This window comes from Protomyctophum parallelum (assembly GCF_964188405.1).
Source record: "Protomyctophum parallelum genome assembly, chromosome: 1".
Lineage (NCBI taxonomy): Eukaryota > Metazoa > Chordata > Actinopteri > Myctophiformes > Myctophidae > Protomyctophum > Protomyctophum parallelum.
The window spans coordinates 44497652-44520151 of record NC_139697.1 but is presented as its reverse complement, the minus strand read 5'-3'; the positions used below and the strand labels follow the sequence as shown (position 1 = coordinate 44520151).

Here is a 22500-nt window from a genome sequence, read left to right as displayed (position 1 = left end):
GTCTTTGACATATCCAACACCTGCCACCTGGCTATCGCATTTGGATGTACACACACAGAGACACAGACTCAAGCACTCACACACACACACACACACACACGCACACGCACACGCACACGCACACACACACACACACACAGACTTTACATGCACACGCAGGCTATTATTATCGGTGTAAAAACAGTACATGGAGACAGCCAGCTCCACAACGATCCACGCCCGTCTGTCTGCAGCTCTCTCTCTCTCTCTCTGTCAATTTTTTCCGGTTCATGCCACGATGTGCCGGCATCGTGAGCTTGTAGGTCTGTCTGTCTGTCTGTCTGTCTGTCTGTCTGTCTGTCTGTCTGTCTGTCTGTCTGTCTGTCTGTCTGTCTGTCTGTCTGTCTGTCTGTCTGTGTGTGTGTGTGTTGTCAGCCAGCAGATAACAGCCAGGCCTGCAGACTTCAATACATTATGATAGCAAAGGGACAGGGCATTGTCCAGATATTGCACTCGAACGTGTGTGTGTGTGTGTGTGTGTGTGTGTGTGTGTGTTAGGGATGGGTCCGATTAATCGATTAATCGATTATCGTTGATAGGACCCGAAATCGATTATGAAAATTTATAATCGATAATCGATAATCGTTTTTTTTTTTTTTTTTTTTTTTTAATGAAAATCGGTTGGAAAGGCAATATTGTCATCCAAACAGGACAGGGCTATAGGCCTACAAAAGTGTGCCTGGGATGTGTCTGTGTAGCTGCATGACTGAGAGGAGTGTGAGTGGAGATTGATTCCAATCAAGAAGATACAGGTTTGGAGGATTTAGCAGGTGTTGGGAATTTACCTAATCAGGCCTAGGCTGGGGTTGCTATGGTGATCAATTGGATCAACAGTGGTCCAGGGACCACCAGTGGTCCTCATTTAAAAGATGGAGTTAGTAACCAAATGGACCCTTATTAACTCTCAAGAGTTACAATTATTGTTAATCAACTACATCAGGGGTTCCCAAACTTTTTTGACTTAGGTACCCCTTGGGGGGAAGATTTTTTTTATTTGTAGGGTTCATTAAAAAAAAAAAAAAAAAAAAGATTATTATTATTATTATTTTATTATTTAAACCCCCCCCCCCCCCCCCCCCCCAAAAAACGATTAATCGATTAATCGTTAATATTGAATTATACAAATCGATTTTCATTTTGGACACATTTACACATCCCTAGTGTGTGTGTGTGTGTGTGTGCGAGCGTGTACACATGTGAGTGAGTGTGCACAAGCTTTGGGCAGGTCCATGTTTTAAAGACCAAGCCTCATTGAGTCATTGCCACCTCTCTCTCTCTCTCTCTCTTTCTCTCTCTCTCTCTCTCTCTGCTGGTTCTTATGACAGTCTCCCATTAGCTGACCACACAGCACAGACGATATTTTCAACATTACATACTGTATGTCACAAAGACAGACAGACAGACAGACAGACAGACAGACAGACAGACAGACAGACAGACAGACAGACAGACAGACAGACAGACAGACAGACAGACAGACAGACAGACAGACAGACAGACAGACAGAGAGTGTGCACACGAGAAGGGAATGAGCACAGAAGCATATAAGCAGCACAAACAAACCCGGGAAAAGACAACAAAAAAATTGAAGAGAGAACATATTTCTCTCCAACCATCCCCCCCCCCCCCCCCCCCCCCCTCCTCCTCCCCGCTCTCTCTGTTATTTCCCAGACCTGAATTTTGTTGCGTTCAGGCTTACATCTGTTTGCCCAGATTGTGTCGGGGCTGTTTCTTGACAGCTAGCGAATACTCCCGAGTCTGCAACTCTCCCTCTCTCTCGCCGGCGCACAACTAGCTAATTAACAGTGTCACTCTTTCCAAATGGATGGAGGGGAAGAGAGAGAGAGAGAGAGAGAGAGAGAGAGAGAGAGAGAGACACGAGCCAAAAGGACGGGTGCGGGCGAGACGGTTTAGAAAAATAAACAGTGTGGCTATACTCTGTGTGGCTAATTAAAAAATAATAATAATAGCAGAAAATAGCAGATCCACAAGCTCACTATGCAGTATTTTAACGTGGGATGCTGCCCGTGATCAAGTCAAGGCCTCAAGCATCAAGACCCAACACATCTGAGCTACTGCGAAGGCAAGCAAATTTTAGGTACAGTACGCGAGCTTTGATTCGAGGCTCGTCTCGTTTCGTCAGCTGTAAATAAACAAGGACCGGGGGGGGCTTGGAAAATGGCTCCTCGTGTCGATGTCACGCGATGAGCCGGTATAACATCTCTTGAGGTGCGACCGTCGTGTTTCATTTTTGTTTGATATTATTTCTTTGTTTTTCTGCACGGTTTCTCCGTCGCAACGGTTTGTTCAAATTGAGTCCTTTACATGAACAACTTGATATACTGACACTATATTGTGACGCATTCGCTGGGTTTCGTGTCGTTAACCATAGCAGTGCATGAATCTAGAGAAATGATGAAACATTGTACATCACACGTCTACACTTTAGGCTTACAATGTTTCATAATTTCTCTCCCTTTAGACTCTAAAAAGGACTGGCGGAGGTGTGTTTCAAATGTTTCGATAATATCCGTTGCAGTAGGTATAGTTTTTCTATATTAGTTATGCTTTATAAAGCCATTTTGCAACACTTGGGGTCCATGGCATGGGAAAGTGTGGGAACCCACTGACTGGGAGGCTGCATGGGCAATGCCATGATTTACTAAACGGAAGATAATAGAGTCAATGAGTGTGTGTTTCTTTTCCATAGACTACTGTCTATTTTACTATAGTTTGTAGTGCAGGGGTAGGGGTACGCACGGGTGCCAACAGGGCACAGGGGAAGGGGATTTTATTTTGATGTGGTGTCATAACTAAATGTTATCAAGGCAAAAAAAGCATGGCACTTCATGTCAAAAAGCTTGCAATGCTTCGTATCATGAATATATAGCTTTTATACATATGCTATTTTCAAATACTGTATGGGACACCACCAAAAGCAGTGCAGTTAACTTACCACCAGCCCCAGCACCAGGGTGCGGACGCGCTCGCCGATCTCGGGCGAGATGTCGTTGCCGAACTGCTGCAGCGTGGTGAGGAAGCGCTTGAGCTTGCTGAGTTGCCGGGCGCCACAGGCGGGCGGCAGCTGCTGATTGGCCAGCGAGGACGAGGACGAGGAGCTGGGGCCGTTGCTGTAGCCGTTTGGCGGAGACGGGGCGCCGTTGAGCGCCGTGGGGGAGTGGCTGCTGCTGCCGTTGGTCACTATAGACGAAATGAGAGATTGCTTTTTATGGCAGTTATCAAAAATAGACGATCTACAAGAGCTGATGGATCTTCTGTCTTTGCTATGTTCATTTGTTTCTAAAGATGATTGACAACTTTTTATATTGTGATAATTATTACCAAACCTATTAGGAAAACATTTGTTTTACACATGCAGTAAAAACAAAAAAAAAAACTAAGAAAACATGTTTAGTTGCGCAGTTTTGTAGCAAACGTTTGCCACATCTCACGAAAACAAATTTCACCCACTCTTTTTCTTGTAAAACCGTGACGTGACAATAATTCAGTCTGACAGAATTAGAGATAAAGCATATCCCCCACCAGACATAAAACTGAAAGTTCATGGGGGAAATCAAACCCTGGAAGCAACAATGCTTTTTGTGTAAAAAAGTCCCAGTGGGATTGCTGTCGGAATCAATGTTCAAAACCCCCCTGAAATCTGTACCTGATATTCGGGGCGGAATTTCAATTCAAACAGTTGACATTTCAAGCCCCGATCGAACCTCCCAAACACCTGACATCACCGCTGTGTGTGCAGCACACACGTAAACATCAATGCTCTTCTCTCTGGCATTATTGCCACTGGCAGCTGTGCGTTCTTGTACATACTGTACTGTACGTACCGTACATACATACATGATTTCGTTTCAAAAAGCGAGAAGCCCTTCAGCAGCAGCAGCACGCTATATAATGTCTGTACAGATTCCTGGAGAGGTCGCTCCGCTCGTTCGGACTGATTTGCCTTCCGAAAAACGAGTGGTTAGGTTTAGCAATGTCGGGGCATTTGTTTCCAATCAGGGTTGTGAACCCGCTTTCATCCCCTGCATAAAAAAAGAAAAACATGTTTTTTTTTGGGGGGGGGGGACCCTCTACCCTCTAACTCCTTCCCTGCAGTCTAAACAAGAAGGGACGGGGCGACCCCCCGCTGTGCCCGTGTATATTGGCAGGGCAGGGGGGGGGGGGGGCAGGGGGGGGGACTCGAACTATGTGCACAGCGGCACGAAGCCCTTTTCTTTTCTTCTTCCTCTCTCTCTCTCTTCTCTCTCACTAACAAGATTAGGTTCTGATTCACGAACCGCTCACTCCACTCGCTGGCCCGTGTCCAAACCCACCGGCGTAACGAGAGGCAGAGAGAGAGAGACAGTGAGAGAGAGAGAGAGAGAGAGAGAGAGAGAGAGAGAGAGAGAGAGAGAGAGAGAGAGAGAGAGAGAGAGAGAGAGAGAGAGAGAGAGAGAGAGAGAGAGGGAGGAAAGATACATCTACTTGAGCTACATCTGCTGACAATTACAATCGCAAAAGGAGGGGAGGCAGTTGAAATCAAAGCGCGGCGCTTTGTTAAAACCTTTGCTGTGCGTAATGAGAGAGCAAGAGAGAGAGAGAGAGAGAGAGAGAGAGAGAGAGAGAGAGAGAGGAGGGGGGTGGGGGGGGCTTCCTTCATCGTCGCTCAAGGAGCTACTGAGTTCCGACGTTAATTGCCAGGGAGTCATCGTCCTCGTTTCTAAAGGTGGGGGGAGAAAGAGTGAGAGCGAGAGAGCGAAAGAGAGAGAGAGAGAGAGAGAGAGGCAGGGAGACGGAAGGTAAACGAGAGGGGTGAGACAGAGGTAGAGGACGGGGGGGGACGGGGGGACGGGGGGGGGGTGAGCAAAGACGGTTTGATCTCGACTTCATGTTTGATGTCGACTTCATTCACCAAGAGCCCAAGTCTGTGTCAAACCGTCGGAACGAATTGAACCACGTTGAAGCTTTACATCCTTCAACTCTCGTGCCGTTTCACATGGGAGGAGGTTTACCACTTTAAACCCCCATACGTTGTTGAGTGGAGTCCCCCGGGGCTCTATATGCTTAGTGGCCTTTCTGTTTTCTGCAGAAACCTTTTTCTCTGAATACAGATGCTGGGGTTTAAGCGGTTAAGTATGAAACTGAGTGAATGCTAGGGCAGTGATTCCCCATTCCTTCTGGGGCCCCCGATCTACACCGTCACGTGCTCGTTGTGTACAAATGCGGCCAATCATTGATTTGACTTTGAAGGGAATTGAATAACCCGACCTTCATGCTTTATGAGGTTACAGTGACCTTTGACCTTACGAGGACATTTTTGCCAAATAAGCATGGAAGTTTCCGGGCATGCGTTGTCGTCGCATTCACAGGCTGAGATGTATGTGTACGTGCATACTGTACATATTATGTATGCCGAGTCGACATACATATGTACGGACATATGTGTGTACGTACATATACGTATGTACTGACAGGCTTTTCCCCACTTTTTGTCTCTATACTGAATGGCCACTGTCTAATTGCCAGCCAGGTGTGAGAGGAAACCTTTTTCAAACCTGCCAAACGTTGCCATAGTTTAGACATACTATTGGCCTGACTGTCATTAGACCGACAACCTATACAGTGGAGTTCCATTCCTTTCTGCCGACCTGACACCTAGAGGTTTCTAAAGGTACCTAACCTAAACCCTAACCTAACCCTAACAGCAAGCGCGGGAGCAGTGCATGTTCGTGGACTTTCAGGCGTGGGTGGGCGGGGGTCCTACTCACATGTGGTGGGGGTGTAGGAGGTGTGGGTGGGCGAGGGGTCCTACTCACATGTGGTGGGGGTGTAGGAGGTGTGGGTGGGCAGGGGTCCTACTCACATGTGGTGGGGGTGTAGGAGGTGTGGGTGGGCGAGGGGTCCTACTCACATGTGGTGGGGGGTGTAGGAGGTGTGGGTGGGCGAGGGGTCCTACTCACATGTGGTGGGGGTGTAGGAGGTGTGGGTGGGCGAGGGGTCCTACTCACATGTGGTGGGGGTGTAGGAGGTGTTGGGTGGGCGAGGGGTCCTACTCACATGTGGTGGGGGTGTAGGAGGTGTGGGTGGGCGAGGGGTCCTACTCACATGTGGTGGGGGTGTAGGAGGTGTGGGTGGGCGGGGGGTCCTACTCACATGTGGTGGGGGTGTAGGAGGTGTGGGTGGGCGGGGGGGTCCTACTCACATGTGGTGGGGGTGTAGGAGGTGTGGGTGGGCGGGGGGTCCTACTCACATGTGGTGGGGGTGTAGGAGGTGTGGGTGGGCGGGGGGTCCTACTCACATGTGGTGGGGGTGTAGGAGGTGTTGGGTGGGCGGGGGGTCCTACTCACATGTGGTGGGGGTGTAGGAGGTGTGGGTGGGTGGGGGGTCCTACTCACATGTGGTGGGGGTGTAGGAGGTGTGGGTGGGCGAGGGGTCCTACTCACATGTGGTGGGGGTGTAGGAGGTGTGGGTGGGTGGGGGTCCTACTCACATGTGGTGGGGGTGTAGGAGGTGTGGGTGGGCGAGGGGTCCTACTCACATGTGGTGGGGGTGTAAGAGGTGTGGGTGGGCGAGGGGTCCTACTCACATGTGGTGGGGGTGTAGGAGGTGTGGGTGGGCGGGGGTCCTACTCACATGTGGTGGGGGTGTAGGAGGTGTGGGTGGGCGGGGGGTCCTACTCACATGTGGTGGGGGTGTAGGAGGTGTTGGGTGGGTGGGGGGTCCTACTCACATGTGGTGGGGGTGTAGGAGGTGTTGGGTGGGCGAGGGTCCTACTCACATGTGGTGGGGGTGTAGGAGGTGTGGGTGGGCGGGGGGTCCTACTCACATGTGGTGGGGGTGTAGGAGGTGTGGGTGGGCGGGGGGTTCCTACTCACATGTGGTGGGGGTGTAGGAGGTGTGGGTGGGCGGGGGGTCCTACTCACATGTGGTGGGGGTGTAGGAGGTGTTGGGTGGGCGGGGGGTCCTACTCACATGTGGTGGGGGTGTAGGAGGTGTGGGTGGGCGGGGGGTCCTACTCACATGTGGTGGGGGTGTAGGAGGTGTTGGGTGGGCGGGGGGTCCTACTCACATGTGGTGGGGGTGTAGGAGGTGTTGGGTGGGCGGGGGGTCCTACTCACATGTGGTGGGGGTGTAGGAGGTGTTGGGTGGGTGGGGGGTCCTACTCACATGTGGTGGGGGTGTAGGAGGTGTGGGTGGGCGGGGGGTCCTACTCACATGTGGTGGGGGTGTAGGAGGTGTTGGGTGGGTGGGGGGTCCTACTCACATGTGGTGGGGGTGTAGGAGGTGTGGGTGGGCGGGGGGGTCCTACTCACATGTGGTGGGGGTGTAGGAGGTGTTGGGTGGGTGGGGGGTCCTACTCACATGTGGTGGGGGTGTAGGAGGTGTTGGGTGGGTGGGGGGTCCTACTCACATGTGGTGGGGGTGTAGGAGGTGTTGGGTGGGCGAGGGTCCTACTCACATGTGGTGGGGGTGTAGGAGGTGTGGGTGGGCGGGGGGTCCTACTCACATGTGGTGGGGGTGTAGGAGGTGTGGGTGGGCGGAGGGGTCCTACTCACATGTGGTGGGGGTGTAGGAGGTGTGGGTGGGTGGGGGGTCCTACTCACATGTGGTGGGGGTGTAGGAGGCGTTGCGTGGCGCTCCCTGCGTGCTGGGTGGGGGGTGGCATGGTGGGGGGAGTCAACCTGGACTGTGCCTTGACGTCCGCAGGTGAGTCGGGCATGGTGGAACGCTTCCCAGTGCGATCTACGAGAAAAGAAAAAAAATGAATATTCAATTTTCACGACAATATTCATATCAACAATAAAAGTAAACAGAAATCTAAGCTGAAAATGAGCGTGACCCAAAATAAATTGCAATAATAATCGTTTTTTTTTATCCTTAGGGTCATCCAAATAATATATCAAATGGCATATTAAAAAAAAAAAAACAACAACCCCTGAATTTACCATGATCCACAATTTTTTTTTTTTTTAAAGATATTTTTTTGCGGCTTACGCCTTTATTGATTTTTTAAGGGACAGACAGTAGGCTGACAGGAAACGGGAGAGAGATGGGGGGATGACATGCGGTAAAGGCCGTGTCGGGTCCGGGAGTCGAACCCGCGGCACACCGCGACTGGATCACCAGTCCGGTGCCCAGACCGTTACGCTACGGCCTGGGCCATGATCCACAATTTTAACATGTTATTTGGATGACCTTAACCCATTCTGACCGGGCACCCATTTTGGTGTTAGCATCATGTTATGCTTTAGCTATTGAAAAATAGCAGATCTACAAGCTCATATCGCACAATACGAGCTTGTAGGTCTGCTATTTTTGAAAAATCGAAGAACGACTGACATTTTTAGAATCTGATCTCAGGTCAGAATGGGTTCATCAGACCAGTGTGTTGTCCAGTGGAAACCTGGTATGAATCTGATCTCAGGTCAGAATGGGTTAAGGATCATAACATTTCTTTCCATAGATTGACTAGCCTATTTAGACCCTTGTGACGTTAACGTGACAAGCACCCGTCGACTGTCTGCGACCATTGACAACAAACGGCAAAAGTCAGTTCATGTGTTGATTAGCTATAAGACAGCTCCCGGGGAACGGAATTAAGGAGACAGACATTACGGTGAAAAGATGCAGCTTTGCCACATCATATGTCTGTGTGTCACTGACGCATATGTTCAGCCTGTCAAATGAGAGAGAGAGAGAGAGAGAGAGAGAGAGAGAGAGAGAGAGAGGGAGAGAGAGTAAATCTTCAGTGACTGTGAGTGCTCATTTCACCACCATCTGTGCCATTCTGCATGCCAACCGACTGGCATGTGTGCGCACACCACACACACACACACACACACACACACACATACACACCCGCGCACACATAAACACTAACACACATACATTGTCCCTTGATGCTTGAGTCCCTCGGTTCCACGTTCACATCTGTTCAGGAAGCGACCAGACAAAAAACCGAATGGCGAGATAACTCGTCTGAGCCACAAGTTCAACCCCATCCCGCTGCATGCATTGCATACGCACGCACGTCGCACGCATGCGCACACACACTACACTCCTGAGCACATCAACATTTCAAGTGTGTTATGTAAGTTTACTAACACTATCCCCAACCATAACCGCAAACAAACGTGAGTCCCACTTATACAGCGGTGCTTGTGTGCCTACAGTACGTGAGTGAGGTAATTCTACCTTGTGAATTGTTCTAAACCCTGTACAACATTGAGGTCAGGCCACGGCGTTGTTACGTGCATTTGCGTGCCGATTCCGATCTTAACCCATTCTGACCAGGCACCCATTTTGGTGTCGGCATCATGTTATGCTTTAGCTATTTAAAAATAGCAGATCTACAAGCTCATAGTGTGTGTCCAGTGGAAACCTCGTATGGATCTGATTTCAGGTCAGAATGGGTTATACAGCGGTGCTTGTGTGCCTACGTGAGTGAGGTAATTCTACCTTGTGAATTGTTCTAAAATTGTTCTAAACCCTGTACGGCGTTGTTACATGCATTTGCGTGCCGATTCCGATCTTAAACGTCCTTGCAACATCCGCACGCCTCATGACGAAACCCCGGGCTGCTTTTCATATCCAACAATATCATATCATATATCATATCCAATTATTTTGTGTTCTTTTTCACTGTGGGAAGCTGTCCCGTTCGACTCACATCGTGAAACATTCTCCTTGGGGACCCGCGGGCCTCCTCTCTCTCTCCGAGAGACGTCACAAGTTATAGACCGCCATGACCTCGTTGCAGAGTAGACGAGTGATGTAATGCGCATGTAAGCTCGGAACATTGGGCGACAGGGGTGTGTGTGGGTGGGGGGCTTTGAGGTTGGGGTGGGCGGGTGGAGGAGAGGGGAGTAACAGGAGAGAGAGCTACAGAAAAGAAAGCAAAGATGGAGAGAAGCTTCTGCAAACACTGAGAGTTACGCAATGCGGGGAGATGCAACAGGGTGATGTAAGCCTGCAGACATCGGCCTTGTTGTGAGTGAGTGGCAGGTCTTCTTCCTTTGAGTTTTGGAGGGAGAGACTTTAAAGGGACCAGCAGTGGTTGTTATGAAGAGACAAAGAGTCTCCTTTGTGTCTCCATAGGAAACCACTGCTGGGCATCAAATTATTGGCTTAGGAAAAAAAAGAGAAGAAAATCCATAGGTGGAGGGGGGAGTGTAATCGATGGAAGAAAAGCAATTTTGTAATCGAGTGTAATCGATAGAAGAAAAGCAATGGGGGTGAACTATCCGTTAAAACCTGGTGCTTCTCAAAGTTGTGGTCCGGGCTACTCACGGGGGTATGTCGAGGGTGTTCCAGGCGGGTCCCCAGAAAAATGAGGAACAGTTTATTTAAACACTGGTTAATCACTCTTAACTAGGGATGGAGCTCGTTCATTTGTATTGATAATGACCACCTCATCGATCTTGCTTATTGATCTGGGCTTTTATCGAGCCCACTATTGAGCATTTTTGTAATATTTTGTGGAAAGACGTGAGATGAGAATTCTGAAGAGAACATGTATCTAACACAACCCGACTTGGTGAATAATATACCAACGTTGCAGCATGCTCAGGGATACATGAATCGCTCCCCAAACCTTTGGAGTAGGACACACAGTTTGCGTAAACATGTCTGCACATTTGCAATCACGTTCACAGATAGCATACAACAAAAAATATGCCACTTTGGAGATAGTGATATTGTTTTCGTGGAACAATAACCAACATAATTACAGCCATCACGAGTCAACAGTACATCTGAGAAGCAATCACAATGTATATTACAAATATGAAAGACGTCGGCAATTAAACATCTGAGGGGGTGCACTTCTGATGATTAGGGTCGCGGGTTCGAGTCCCTCTATCCGGTCAGATCAAACCGCGGGGGTGAGTGGGCTGTTCACTTATGTTTTTTTTTTTGATTGATTGAAATCTTTATTAACAGTTTGTAGAATTTACAGTACATTTTAAGCACAAACTCAATACAAAGACTGTCAACTGTGAGTGGACGACCCAATTAAGCATTACACTTGTTTACAACAGGGTCCACATTGTTCAATTCATCAAAACATTTAAAGACATACAAACATTTAGAGACATACAAATAGACATTTCTCTGTAGGTAAAGAACAGAACAGGAATTCATCATATGGGAAGCAAAAAAGGGAAAAGATACTATATACAGTGAGGGAAAATGGGGTGGGGGGGTGGGGGGGATTCAGATTTTACAGAGGCCAGTTTCGAATTGCAGCCATCCGTAGGTGCCCTTTGAGAGCGGTTTTGAAGGAGTCAAGGGATTCACATGTCTTAATGACTGTTGGTAGGGCGTTCCACATTTTGGTGGCATAGGAGCGAAAAGAATTTAGTCCCTTGTTTGTGCCGAATCTGGGTTGTACATGGTTTGTTGCACTCCCTCTGGTGTTGTGGGTGTGGACTTCGTTTACATTAAGGAAGTATTTAGACAGGTACATGGGTATCTTGGTGGTGTATCGAATCTTGTGGACCAGACCCATTGCAAGATGCTGTACTCTGTCGTCGACCCTAAGCCATCCCAGCCTGTCAAAGTGGGCAGGGGTGAGGTGGGTTCGGGGGGTGAGGCCAAGTAGGAGCCTGACCAGTTTGTTTTGAGAGGTCTGGAGCCTTGTTTTAAGGGCCTTTGAGGTGCTGTGGTACCAAGAGGTGGATGCATAGTCAAAGAAACCTTGTACGAGGGCTCCTGTTAAGGTCTTCAAGGTGTTTTTGCTGACCAGTGAGGAGATCCTGTAAAGGAATCTTGTTCTTTGATTGACTTTTTTGATTACGTTGGTGGCCATTTTATCACCGGAAAGATTGGCCTCCAGGATGGAACCTATAGGTAGGTAATTTCATCTTTTCGTGTGATAATATTGTCACCCACTCTAACCAAGAAGCCATCTGCCTTGCTGAGTTTACTATTTGATCCGAAGAGGATGGATTCAGTTTTTCCCAGGTGTAAGGATAGTTTGTTATCAGCGAGCCAGGTGCAGATTCTACCGAGTTCAGAGCTGAGGGTCTTTTCAACCTGCAGTTTGTTCCTGTCCGAGACCAGCAGTGCTGAGTCATCTGCGAACAGGAACAAGTTGCAGTCACAAGCTGAAGTCATGTCGTTAACATAAATTAGGAACAGTAAAGGCCCTAGTATGCTTCCTTGTGGGACGCCACAGCTCACTGGCAGGGGAGGGGACAGTGTTCCGTTCACCTCCACCATCTGTTCTCTCCCCTCCAGGTAGGATTGCATCCAGCTCACTGATGTGCTATCAAAACCAATAGCTTTAAGCTTGTTAACCAGTATGGAGTGGTTCACGGTGTCAAAAGCCTTTTGGAGGTCCAGCATGACCATGCCGCAGTATTTTCCAGCATCCACCTCGTGTTTGATGTGGTCGCTCAAATAGAGGAGGCATGTGTCAGTGGAGTGGGATGTTCTGAAACCAGATTGGAACTCGTACAGCAATTTATTAGTGGCAAGATACTTTTCAACCTGTTCATAGACTATTTTTTCCATCACTTTCGAGATGGAGCTTAGAATAGAAATAGGGCGGTAGTTGCCGGGTTCTAATTTACTCCCTTTTTTGTACAAGGGGGTTACTTTGGCCAGTTTAAAATCCATGTTAATCCATGGCATCCCGGCGCTCGCCTGGAAATGAACCAGGGACAAAGTGTGGAGCAAAACACGCCACAGGCAGGCTCTTCACTTCCTTTGTAAGTTAATTGCGATGGTCTTCCAACACACCTCCCCCTTCCTGCCACCCCCCCCCCCCCCCCCCCCCCCCCCGCCAGCCGTGAGTGTAAGTGTATTTACTCGAGTACTTGAGGTAGGCCTACTGGTACTCTACGTAATTATTGTATGCTTCCACTGCACTCCACTCCAAACGTTGTACTTTTTATGAATTCATGGCATAGCCAGGCATACCTTTAGTTAAATGAGTTAAACTATATAATATTTAATCAACAAATCAAAGGTATATTATATATATATTATTTAAAAATGCAAGCCATCATCAACCCACAGAATAACGACAAAATCCTACTGGTACAGTAGGTCACTGTCTCACCTTGCTGTCTGATTGGACGTGATAATGTCCCATTCATGAATGCATGATGGCATTCGAAGCCGCTGTTGTGAGCTTGTATATCGTCTATTTGCAGCTGTGCCACACGGCCATACGACGTATAAATCAAGCTTCATGGCGCTCTCCAATCCATTAAAGCTCCTCTCCGGCATCCATCACACATCTCCCGTTCAGCGGTGTCCATTGGAGGGACATCGCTGTCTGTCCGCCGGGCAGATATTTGGCTCTGGCGGGCCAGTTAACGTGCGACGAATAAATAGTCAACGTGCATTAACGTGCTCCATCCCATTAAGTTCACAGACATTATAATAAGGCGACCCGGCGCGTATACACTTTGTTTTCAAGGTTGTTTAGGGGATGTCTTGTCGAGGAGGTTAACAAGAGGCTGTTTTGAATTACTAATCTGAGGGCATAGGAACAGAACAGGGTGATGACTGACAAGGAGGCTTGATTGTGGATTCTGTCTCAGTAGCCCTCCGACACGCGCGCACGCACACACACACACGCACGCGCACACACACACACACACACACACCATTTATTTAGAAATCTAGTTTAGAAGGCTGAAAGGGTGAGGACAAAATGGCAAGTGCGACTAGAGTGGCTTCAATAGCAACACTTAAGCATGAAATCTGCGTGTTTGTGTGTGTGTGTGTGTGTGTGTGTGTGTGTGCACGCTCGCCCACACACACACACACGCACACACACACACACACACACAGACAAGACCTTTTCTTATGTGCAAATGAATGGTGCACGGTCAAGCTGTTTTCAATGATGCGCTTCACTTGCGTTATTGTTATCCAAATGATTGTGTCCAAATGACCCTCCGAGGAGGCGTCATTGGTATCGACTGAAGCGGCGGTGGGCGAGTGGTCTACTTTTGCGGATTCTGATCGATTTCACGCTCCGCATTCGCCTCGCATTGCTCTCCGTCCGATTCCAAAGACAAGCACAATATAGAGTCTGTTATTCCCTTACTCACTCATGGTGTTTGTTTGCATCTGGGTGTGTGTGCATGTGTGTGCGTGTGCGTGTGCATGTGTGTGCGTTCGTGCGTGTGAGAGAGAGAGAGATTTCCCATCTGAGCTCATGTCTGTGCGTTGGCTGTGGATGTGCATTGCTTTATCACTCATCTTAAGCACCTCGGCGGGAGGCCCCCGGATGAGTTTCACATGCTACCAGGGGTTATGTTTCTTCTCATCTCCGCCCCGGTAACCCGCCGTCCAATCATAACACTGACCCAGGTGTTAATCCCCAATTACGAGGCGGTAACCAGACTCAGACTTCCACAGTGCCGGTCGGCCGGCCCGCGGCGGCGCCCTGTGGGACACGACTCACGAGGACGGATCTTCTATCCAGATTAGCCTGTTGTTGTTCCTGTTTTTTCTCTAATTGACCGATTCCAAGTCTATTGCATGGAATCCTGCTTTCAATGGCTTTAATTTAATTTTCCTTCCAGAGTGCATTTGGGTGAATACATACAGTACTTGCAGTTGAACAGTGGAGCCGTTTAGCCTTAGATTGTTAACTTGGACATGCATCCCTAGTTTTCACACATTAGCTGTGCCAACTCACTCGGCTGTGAAAGCCTCTGTTAAATAAACGAAAACGAACCAAACATTTATTTTCATGTGCTATTTTGGTTGTTCGGTATGCGAAAAATAAAGCTCTATACAGTACCTCCAAAAATGCTGTGCTTTTCACTATCAAACCTCATCACTTCCTGTAGTTTCCGGCCATGCCAGCTACCGTTATTCAAAAATTGCAACCACTTGAACCCTAGAGTCACTATTATGGGGCAAACTTTCAGGGAAAATAGCAGATCTACCAGCTCAAAATGTGTCATGACTAGATGCGTGCTGAGCTTATAGATTGACTATTTTCTTTTCAGTGTCGAGCCTAACATAGACAAGGGTCAACCAGGTATTATTGGTCAAATAAATAGCCAATCTACAAGAACACAGCATTGCAGCAAGTTGTGAGCTTGTAGGCTATACGTATACATCTGCTATTTTGTAATGCCTAAACAGCTGAAAGTCCTTAATTGTACGCAGGTCTTATCTAACCAATAGATCAACGCCAGTGGATGCTTTAGCTATTGAAAAATAGCAGATCTACAAGCTCATATCGCGCCACCGAGTGGCGCGATACGAGCTTGTAGGTCTGCTATTTTTTGAAAAATCGAAGAACGATTGACATTTTTAGAATCTGATCTCAGGTCAGAATGGGTTAATCAGACCAGTGTGTGTCCAGTGGAAACCTCGTATGAATCTGATCTCAGGTCAGAATGGGTTAATTGTACGCAGGTCTTATCTAACCAATAGATCAACGCCAGTGGGGACAAGTGGAACCCTGACAATTAGCAAAAAAGCAATATACAGAATTATGGAAAATGTACGCCGGCGATTTAGCTGAAACCCTGACGTCTAAGTGCAACCATGTGCGATACGGTGACTCCTCTGTTTGACTCGGGCTCATTATAAAAAAACAAACATGCATGTAGGTTTCTTTGTGTGACTGGAACATGATGAATTACGCCCGAGTCATGTCACTCGGGCCCCTTCTTTTCTTAATGGCCCCCGTGTATTTCATAGGTAGGCTTTGAGCCAGGCGTACGGTATATGCCGGCTGGCAGCGCAGGCGTAAGACTATATGTTTCCACCCAGTTATTCTGTTATATCCAGAGTTTATAAAATAAATATAGGCCGGAGCAGACGTTTAACAGAAAATAGCATAGTAAACCTCCCTGACTCTGGCCAGGTTTAAGAGCTATACAGTAGGATGGGATGCGAATGGAAAATGTGTGTGTGTGTGTGTGTGTGTGTGTGTGTGTGTGTGTGTGTGTGTGTGTGTGTGTGTGTGTGTGTGTGCGTGCGTGTGTGTGTGTGTGTGCGTGTGCAGTGTACACGCAAATGTATCTTTATCTCTGAGCCGTGGCAGAGCCCTGAGAACGGCCTTCTTGAAGTTTTCTGAGCATATTGTTGTGCTCGTTTCAAGACGGTAATTCAATTCAGAATGAGGGAAAGAGAGGTAGCGACTGAAGCATAAACTAGCTTTTTTTAAACCACCAACTCCACCATCCGCAGTTGAGTTCTAAAGTCCTCCAGAGTCTGCTGCAGAGTCTAAAGGAGCTCATTGTCACAGATACACACACGGCGACACTCTATGTGGTGTCCTCGAAATAAATTAAGATAGTCTTGCAGCGTTCATGACAATTTGATTGCATTATAAGCTCTCTGATCCTCCCTGCTGAAACCCAGCAGCTTGTGTGACCAAAACACATTTTTCGTACAAACTACCCCCCCCCACCCTTCTACTATAGAGCCCTGATGAACCATATAAAGCCTCTATTAATCCATAGGGTTAATATGAGCCACGAGGGCCCTATAGAGCCTTTTCTGTTATTGTGCATGGGGAACGACTTAGCTGCTATTTTCTGCGGAAGCTTTCCCTACAACACGGATGCTCCCTATAGCATTCTCTGCTCTCATTCTCTCCGAACTCAACTCGCCTGCAGGAGCGACAGACACACACGTTGTGTAGCCTATGTTCTCTATGGTGTCAAGTTCACGTTAAGATGTGGCTTCATAATGCACACAATGCATGATGCATCGTTAACAGTGCAAGGGTGGCGTACTAATGCGCGGGTGTCAGAAGATAACGCATGCACAGGTCAACTGAAACGCAAGCTAACGTGCCTGGCACTTGCTAACTTGCACGCAGGCAGGCAGGCAGGCAGGCAGGCAGGCAGGCAGGCAGGCAGGCAGGCAGGCAGGCAGGCAGGCACGCACGCAGGCAGGCACGCACGCACACACGCAAACACCACTGTGCTCCTGGGGTGCCTCTGTCCAAGAGAACAGTGTAAAAGTACCCTCACCACCATCATAACTATCCTGAATACAGTGTGTGAGTGTGTGTGTGTGTGTGTGTGTGTGTGTACGTGCGTGCGTGCGTGCGTGCGTGCGTGCGTGCGTGCATGCACATTTATCTTAGTGTATGTGCATGCACGCCTTTGCCAGCATGCAATGCTCACTCCGTGATTACAGCTTGTCCTACATGTATGTGTTCCCAATGTCACAGATAACACTTTGTTTCTCTTGCCTGCTCCCCACCCTCTATCTCTCTCTCTCTCTCTCTCTCTCTCTCTCTCTCTCTCTCTCTCTCTCTACACCCTGCCACCTTCCTCCATCGCACCTCTTCCTTGTTTTATTACAATCTCTCTTTCACAATGTGCCACACGGCGACCATTGATAACCGGCTGTTGACTCTGCGATACGGCCTGGTCTGGTGGGTGCCATCGTCACACAGTCACACACAGGGGGGCGGTTTGCCTATCTTATCCGGGCCAACGGGCATGGTCCGTACGTGAGCCAAACAAAAAACAAAACAGTGTTGCCAGATCCTTCAAGAGATCAAAGCGGCCAGGACTATACAAGAAAACAAGCCCAAAAAGAAGCGACCAGCTTAATTGAGCACTTGAACCCATAATACAGATAGACTATTTGAAATTGCTGATCTACAAGCTTACAATGGGTTGTGTTGCAGCAGCTATTTTCCAAAAAAAAAGGGGGGGGGGGGGGGGAAAGGGGAAAAAAATCACACTCATGTGAAGTGAGGGGCACCTCTCTTTCATGGGCCTCGGCCCTTGAAAATGTTTAAACACCACTAGATTACAACATTAGTATACGCAAACCCAAATAAGCAAATACACTAGAACCCCCCCCCCCCCACCCACACACACACACACACACACACACACACACACACACACACACACACACACACACACACACACACACACACACACACACACTTACAAACGACTATAGTATGGAAGTCCAAGCCCAAATCGCTTATAATAAGCACACTTGGCAACACTGCAAGCCCCCCTCCCCCTCCTCCCCCACATGGGTCGGTGTTTCATTGTGCGGCTGCAGAACTAAAGCAACAGAGTCACTGTGGCTGAAACGGGCCAGCTGGGGTTAATTAAAACAGAGCGCTCGTTCATGAATGGATTCAGGCGCGTTCAGGGAGAGGTTATAGCGCTTCCGCAAATCAAGAAAATGCAGAATTATCTAGAGCGTTCTTTCGGGTGCTTCGAGCGCCTGTGACTATATGATCCGCTCCTCTTCTCCCTACTTCCTTCACAGGTGTTACCGATGATACTAATTAAGGCTCTCTTCCATTCTGGTCAAACAGAGTCGGGGTGCATGGTGGCTACACCAGTGGGTCTCAAAGTGTCCTTGAGTGTGTTCCAAATGGCCCCGTACGGGTGTGTAACTCTGAGAGCGATGATGAGTGTAGGATATTACACGACAAAGAGGGCCAGTTACACGCCAGCAGAGACTACTACACACACAGCCACGGAAGCCATTCTTCCCGGTGACAATAGTGGTTCTATCACGGCAGGTGGAATCTCCCCAGCAATCACAGTTCCGCGACATAAAACAATTCAGCATCCACTTGTGCGCACGGCTTGAACAGAGATTATTTCCATAACGGGGTTTTGCCTGAGCAACACATATACAGAGTACCGATCGCGTTTGCGGTGCGTGCACACCTAAAGGCTTAGAGATAAGTATATACACCCACGCATACACCGACATTAAAATAAGGAAACCCCAGCCGACAAAAGATTAAATCTCACTGTATGTATGTTAAAATGTTTTGGTACATATATTAAATTAGCCATTTGAACAACCAGCATTCATATTCTTAGATCACTTATAGACCAGTTGTCTCTACTTTGACCACTCTACACCAATTAGGTTTGTCAAAAAATAGCCGATCTACAAGCTCGCAACGACCTCTCACAAGACGTTGAGAAGCTTGTAGGCGCAGCTAATTGGTGTAGAGTGGTCAAAGTATACAGAGACAACTGGTCTAAGTGGTTAACAACCTGTATATGAGCCTTTTGAACGAAGATGTGTGCCATTGACTGATTCTCAAAAACCAAGGAACAAAGTGTGTCCCTTATCAGATCAATAAAGGACACATCTTTCAGTCTGCAAATAAGAGACGATTCCCTATTTCAGGGGATGGTTTGGCATTAACCTGCTTCCAGGCAAGCACACCCACGTGCACATGTCGCACGCGTGCTGGTGCGGCAGCACGACGTGAAAACATACGGCACATTGAAGCCACGGGAAGCCAGCGAAGTGAGTACTAATGTCTGCATGATGCCAATGCATCTGCAAAGATGGTGCCTTTGGGGCTGAACGTGCACACGCGTGCAACGTGCACACGCGTGCATTCACACAGAGAGACAAAGGTTCTGCATATGTTGTGAACTGATGAAGAGATAAGCCGATAAGAAAACAGACTGTAGCCTATCGTGATAGAGAGAGAGAGAGAGAGAGAGAGAGAGAGAGAGAGAGAGAGAGAGAGAGAGAGAGAGAGAGAGAGAGAGAGAGAGAGAGAGAGAGAGAGAGAGAGAGAGAGGTGCAAATGGAGAGGCTGAGAGAAGATAGGGCAGATGTGTGAAGGAGCTTTCTCCAGGGACGGGAGGAGCCATCTGAATTCAGGTGGAGTGCTGAGAGAGAGAGAGAGAGAGAGAGAGAGAGAGAGAATAATCTATCGGTATGCAAGTGTCGTAACCCCCCCCCCCCCCCCCCCCATATCCCTCGCCCAGACTCTGCGCTCACTCACGCACGTGCACACACGCACACACACCCATGCACAGTCGCACACGCACGCATAATATCATCGGTGGCCAGATGGAGCGTTATGCAGAGCATGTCCCATCAAACTCCACCCGCTTGTCAAGAAGATGTATGGATGCTATGCCTTGCGTGCGTGCACATACGCGTGCGTGCATGTACGCACGCACACACACAGATGGTATGCACACATATAGAGGAGTGTACTGTATATATTTCATACACACACACACACACACACACACGCACACACACACACACACACACACACGCACACACACACACACACACACACACACACACACACACACACACACACACACACACACACATTGTTAGATGTGATTTTCACTGTTGTTTAGCTTCCCAGCACCAGGATGCAGTGAGGAGAGGAACACCATCGCTTTGTCCCCCGACCTCTCTCTCTCTCTCGCTCTCTCTCTCTCTCTCTCTCTCTCTCTCTCTCTCTCTCTCTCTCTCTCTCTCTCTCTCTCTCTCGTTTTTGTCCTCCACGCTCTCCTCCATCAACTCCCCATGTTCCACAATGTTCCCTGAAGGCAACTGACTGATGTTCCCTCTCCTCTCCTCTCCTCTCCTCTCCTCTCCTCTCCTCTCCTCTCCTCTCCTCTCCTCTCCTCTCCTCTCCTCTCCTCTCCTCTCCTCTCCTCTCCTCTCGTGACATGTGAGCTATGCAGAGCGATGCCATCGTTTACAGTATCACAGTGTGAGGAACACCTCACAGTATCACAGTGTAAGGAACACCTCACAGTATCACAGTGTAAGGAACACCTCACAGTATCACAGTGTGAGGAACAGTAACACCTCACAGTATCACAGTGTGAGGAACACCTCACAGTATCACAGTGTAAGGAACACCTCACAGTATCACAGTGTGAGGAACACCTCACAGTATCACAGTGTAAGGAACACCTCACAGTATCACAGTGTGAGGAACACCTCACAGTATCACAGTGTAAGGAACACCTCACAGTATCACAGTGTGAGGAACAGTATCACCTCACAGTATCACAGTGTGAGGAACAGTATCACAGTGTAAGGAACACCTCACAGTATCACAGTGTGAGGAACAGTATCACCTCACAGTATCACAGTGTGAGGAACAGTATCACCTCACAGTATCACAGTGTAAGGAACAGCGCAATGGGTGGTAGCTTGATTTGATGCGGTACCGGTATACAGTTCATTTCAATGGTCCTATGGCATATGGCAGAACAGTTTCAACCTATGACATGATTCAGTGAAAATAGCTATATACATTGTGACACATTTTGACCGCGTACGTCTGCTATTCTTTGCATAATACCGGTACATACAATACAATATATTTAATTGGGCACGAACAGGGATGCATGCAGTGGAGTTGGGGCTACTTGTTTGAGCTGCAAGTGTGTTCACACTCTCGCCACTTTTACCAAAGCTTACAAAAGCTGCCAAGTGCCAACAGTGCACATTAACAATGGCCCTGGGCTGGCTGCAAATCAATGATCCATTGTGTGACTACTGTAGGTGTAGGCACAGCGGTCAGATTTTCGGAAGCAGTCCAAAACGAGAACATTTCGGATAACAGTGGCTGATCCTTAAATTAAAATTGGCTAATGGATGGGATTTGTGGCTGGCTGGCCGGAGGACCACTGACCCGCCACTATGACTCAGCTCAGACATAAACCACTATGACTGTCTCTGACATAACTATAGAGTTCATAGGACTCAGACATAAATATATCCATATAACAGTATCCCCACTGCAGCTACACCCAAATATGGTGTACTACTGTACTGTATATCCTGACTGTGACAGCAAGACATGAGACGAGACCCCAAACAAACCGTGTCGTCATGACATGAGGTGTGAGGGCCACAGAATCACATGTGATATCTAATGTGAGTAGCCGTTAATATGCCTTCATATTTAATGTTTGAACCGACGACCGACCGCACACATGCGGGTGTGCGGGTGCGCCTGATGTATATTTGCCACACTAGTTAAAAGAAAATCCACACAACATCCCCGGGGTGCGAATGACAAATGTATACAGTTGGCTGGCTTTGTATAGTATATATATGCGCTGCATGTGTGACATGTAGGGACCATTGCTGCTCAATGTCGTTGACTCAACATGTGACAGACATTAATTTCAGCCTGCACCCGATATATATTGCCCGTGGCAGCTCAAGATGTATGTTATTAGATTTGCTCCCGTGGCATTTCAGGACGACGTTAGCTCTGTGTGTGCCTGTGAGTCACCGCAGTCTTATTAGCATTCCATGCTGTACGATGTGCACATGTGCCTCATGTGTTCCTGCAAGCCACTGCGAGCAAACTGCATTGCTATAGGTGTCGTTGTCGTCTCGTCTCTGTCGGCCCATACGTCCAGAACGATTAAGTTTCAGGATTCAAATTGAGAAATAGCAAAAAAAAATAGCAGATCTACAAGCTGAAAGAGCTTGTAGATCTGCTACTTTTGCAATTTTTTAATAGATTACAACTGATTCCCATCCTGTCGGCATCCAACGGTGCTAAGTCACCAGTGCGGCCATTACATGGCTCATCACAGGCACTCCCTCGGCTAGCCCCTCGTTTGGGGTCGCGCTTCGCGGACATCAGGCCTACTGCTGGCAGCGCGCCTGTCTTGAAACGGCAAAACTCAATGTAACCCGTATGGCCTTTCTTTCTTTTCTCTCTCTGGCAATTGG

At 48.2% G+C, this 22500-nt stretch overlaps 1 protein-coding gene across 1 annotated transcript in view; it reads right to left on the bottom strand.

Moving 5' to 3' along the window:
- Positions 1-22500, bottom strand: part of runx1t1 (RUNX1 partner transcriptional co-repressor 1) — a gene marked incomplete at its 3' end in the record, with an annotated part of 76670 nt that overhangs the window by 31133 nt on the left and 23037 nt on the right. The window contains 3 exon segments of the mRNA XM_083761989.1: positions 2996-3240; positions 7644-7698; positions 7700-7782. Of these exon segments, the coding sequence (XP_083618115.1) occupies positions 2996-3240; positions 7644-7698; positions 7700-7782 (383 nt within the window).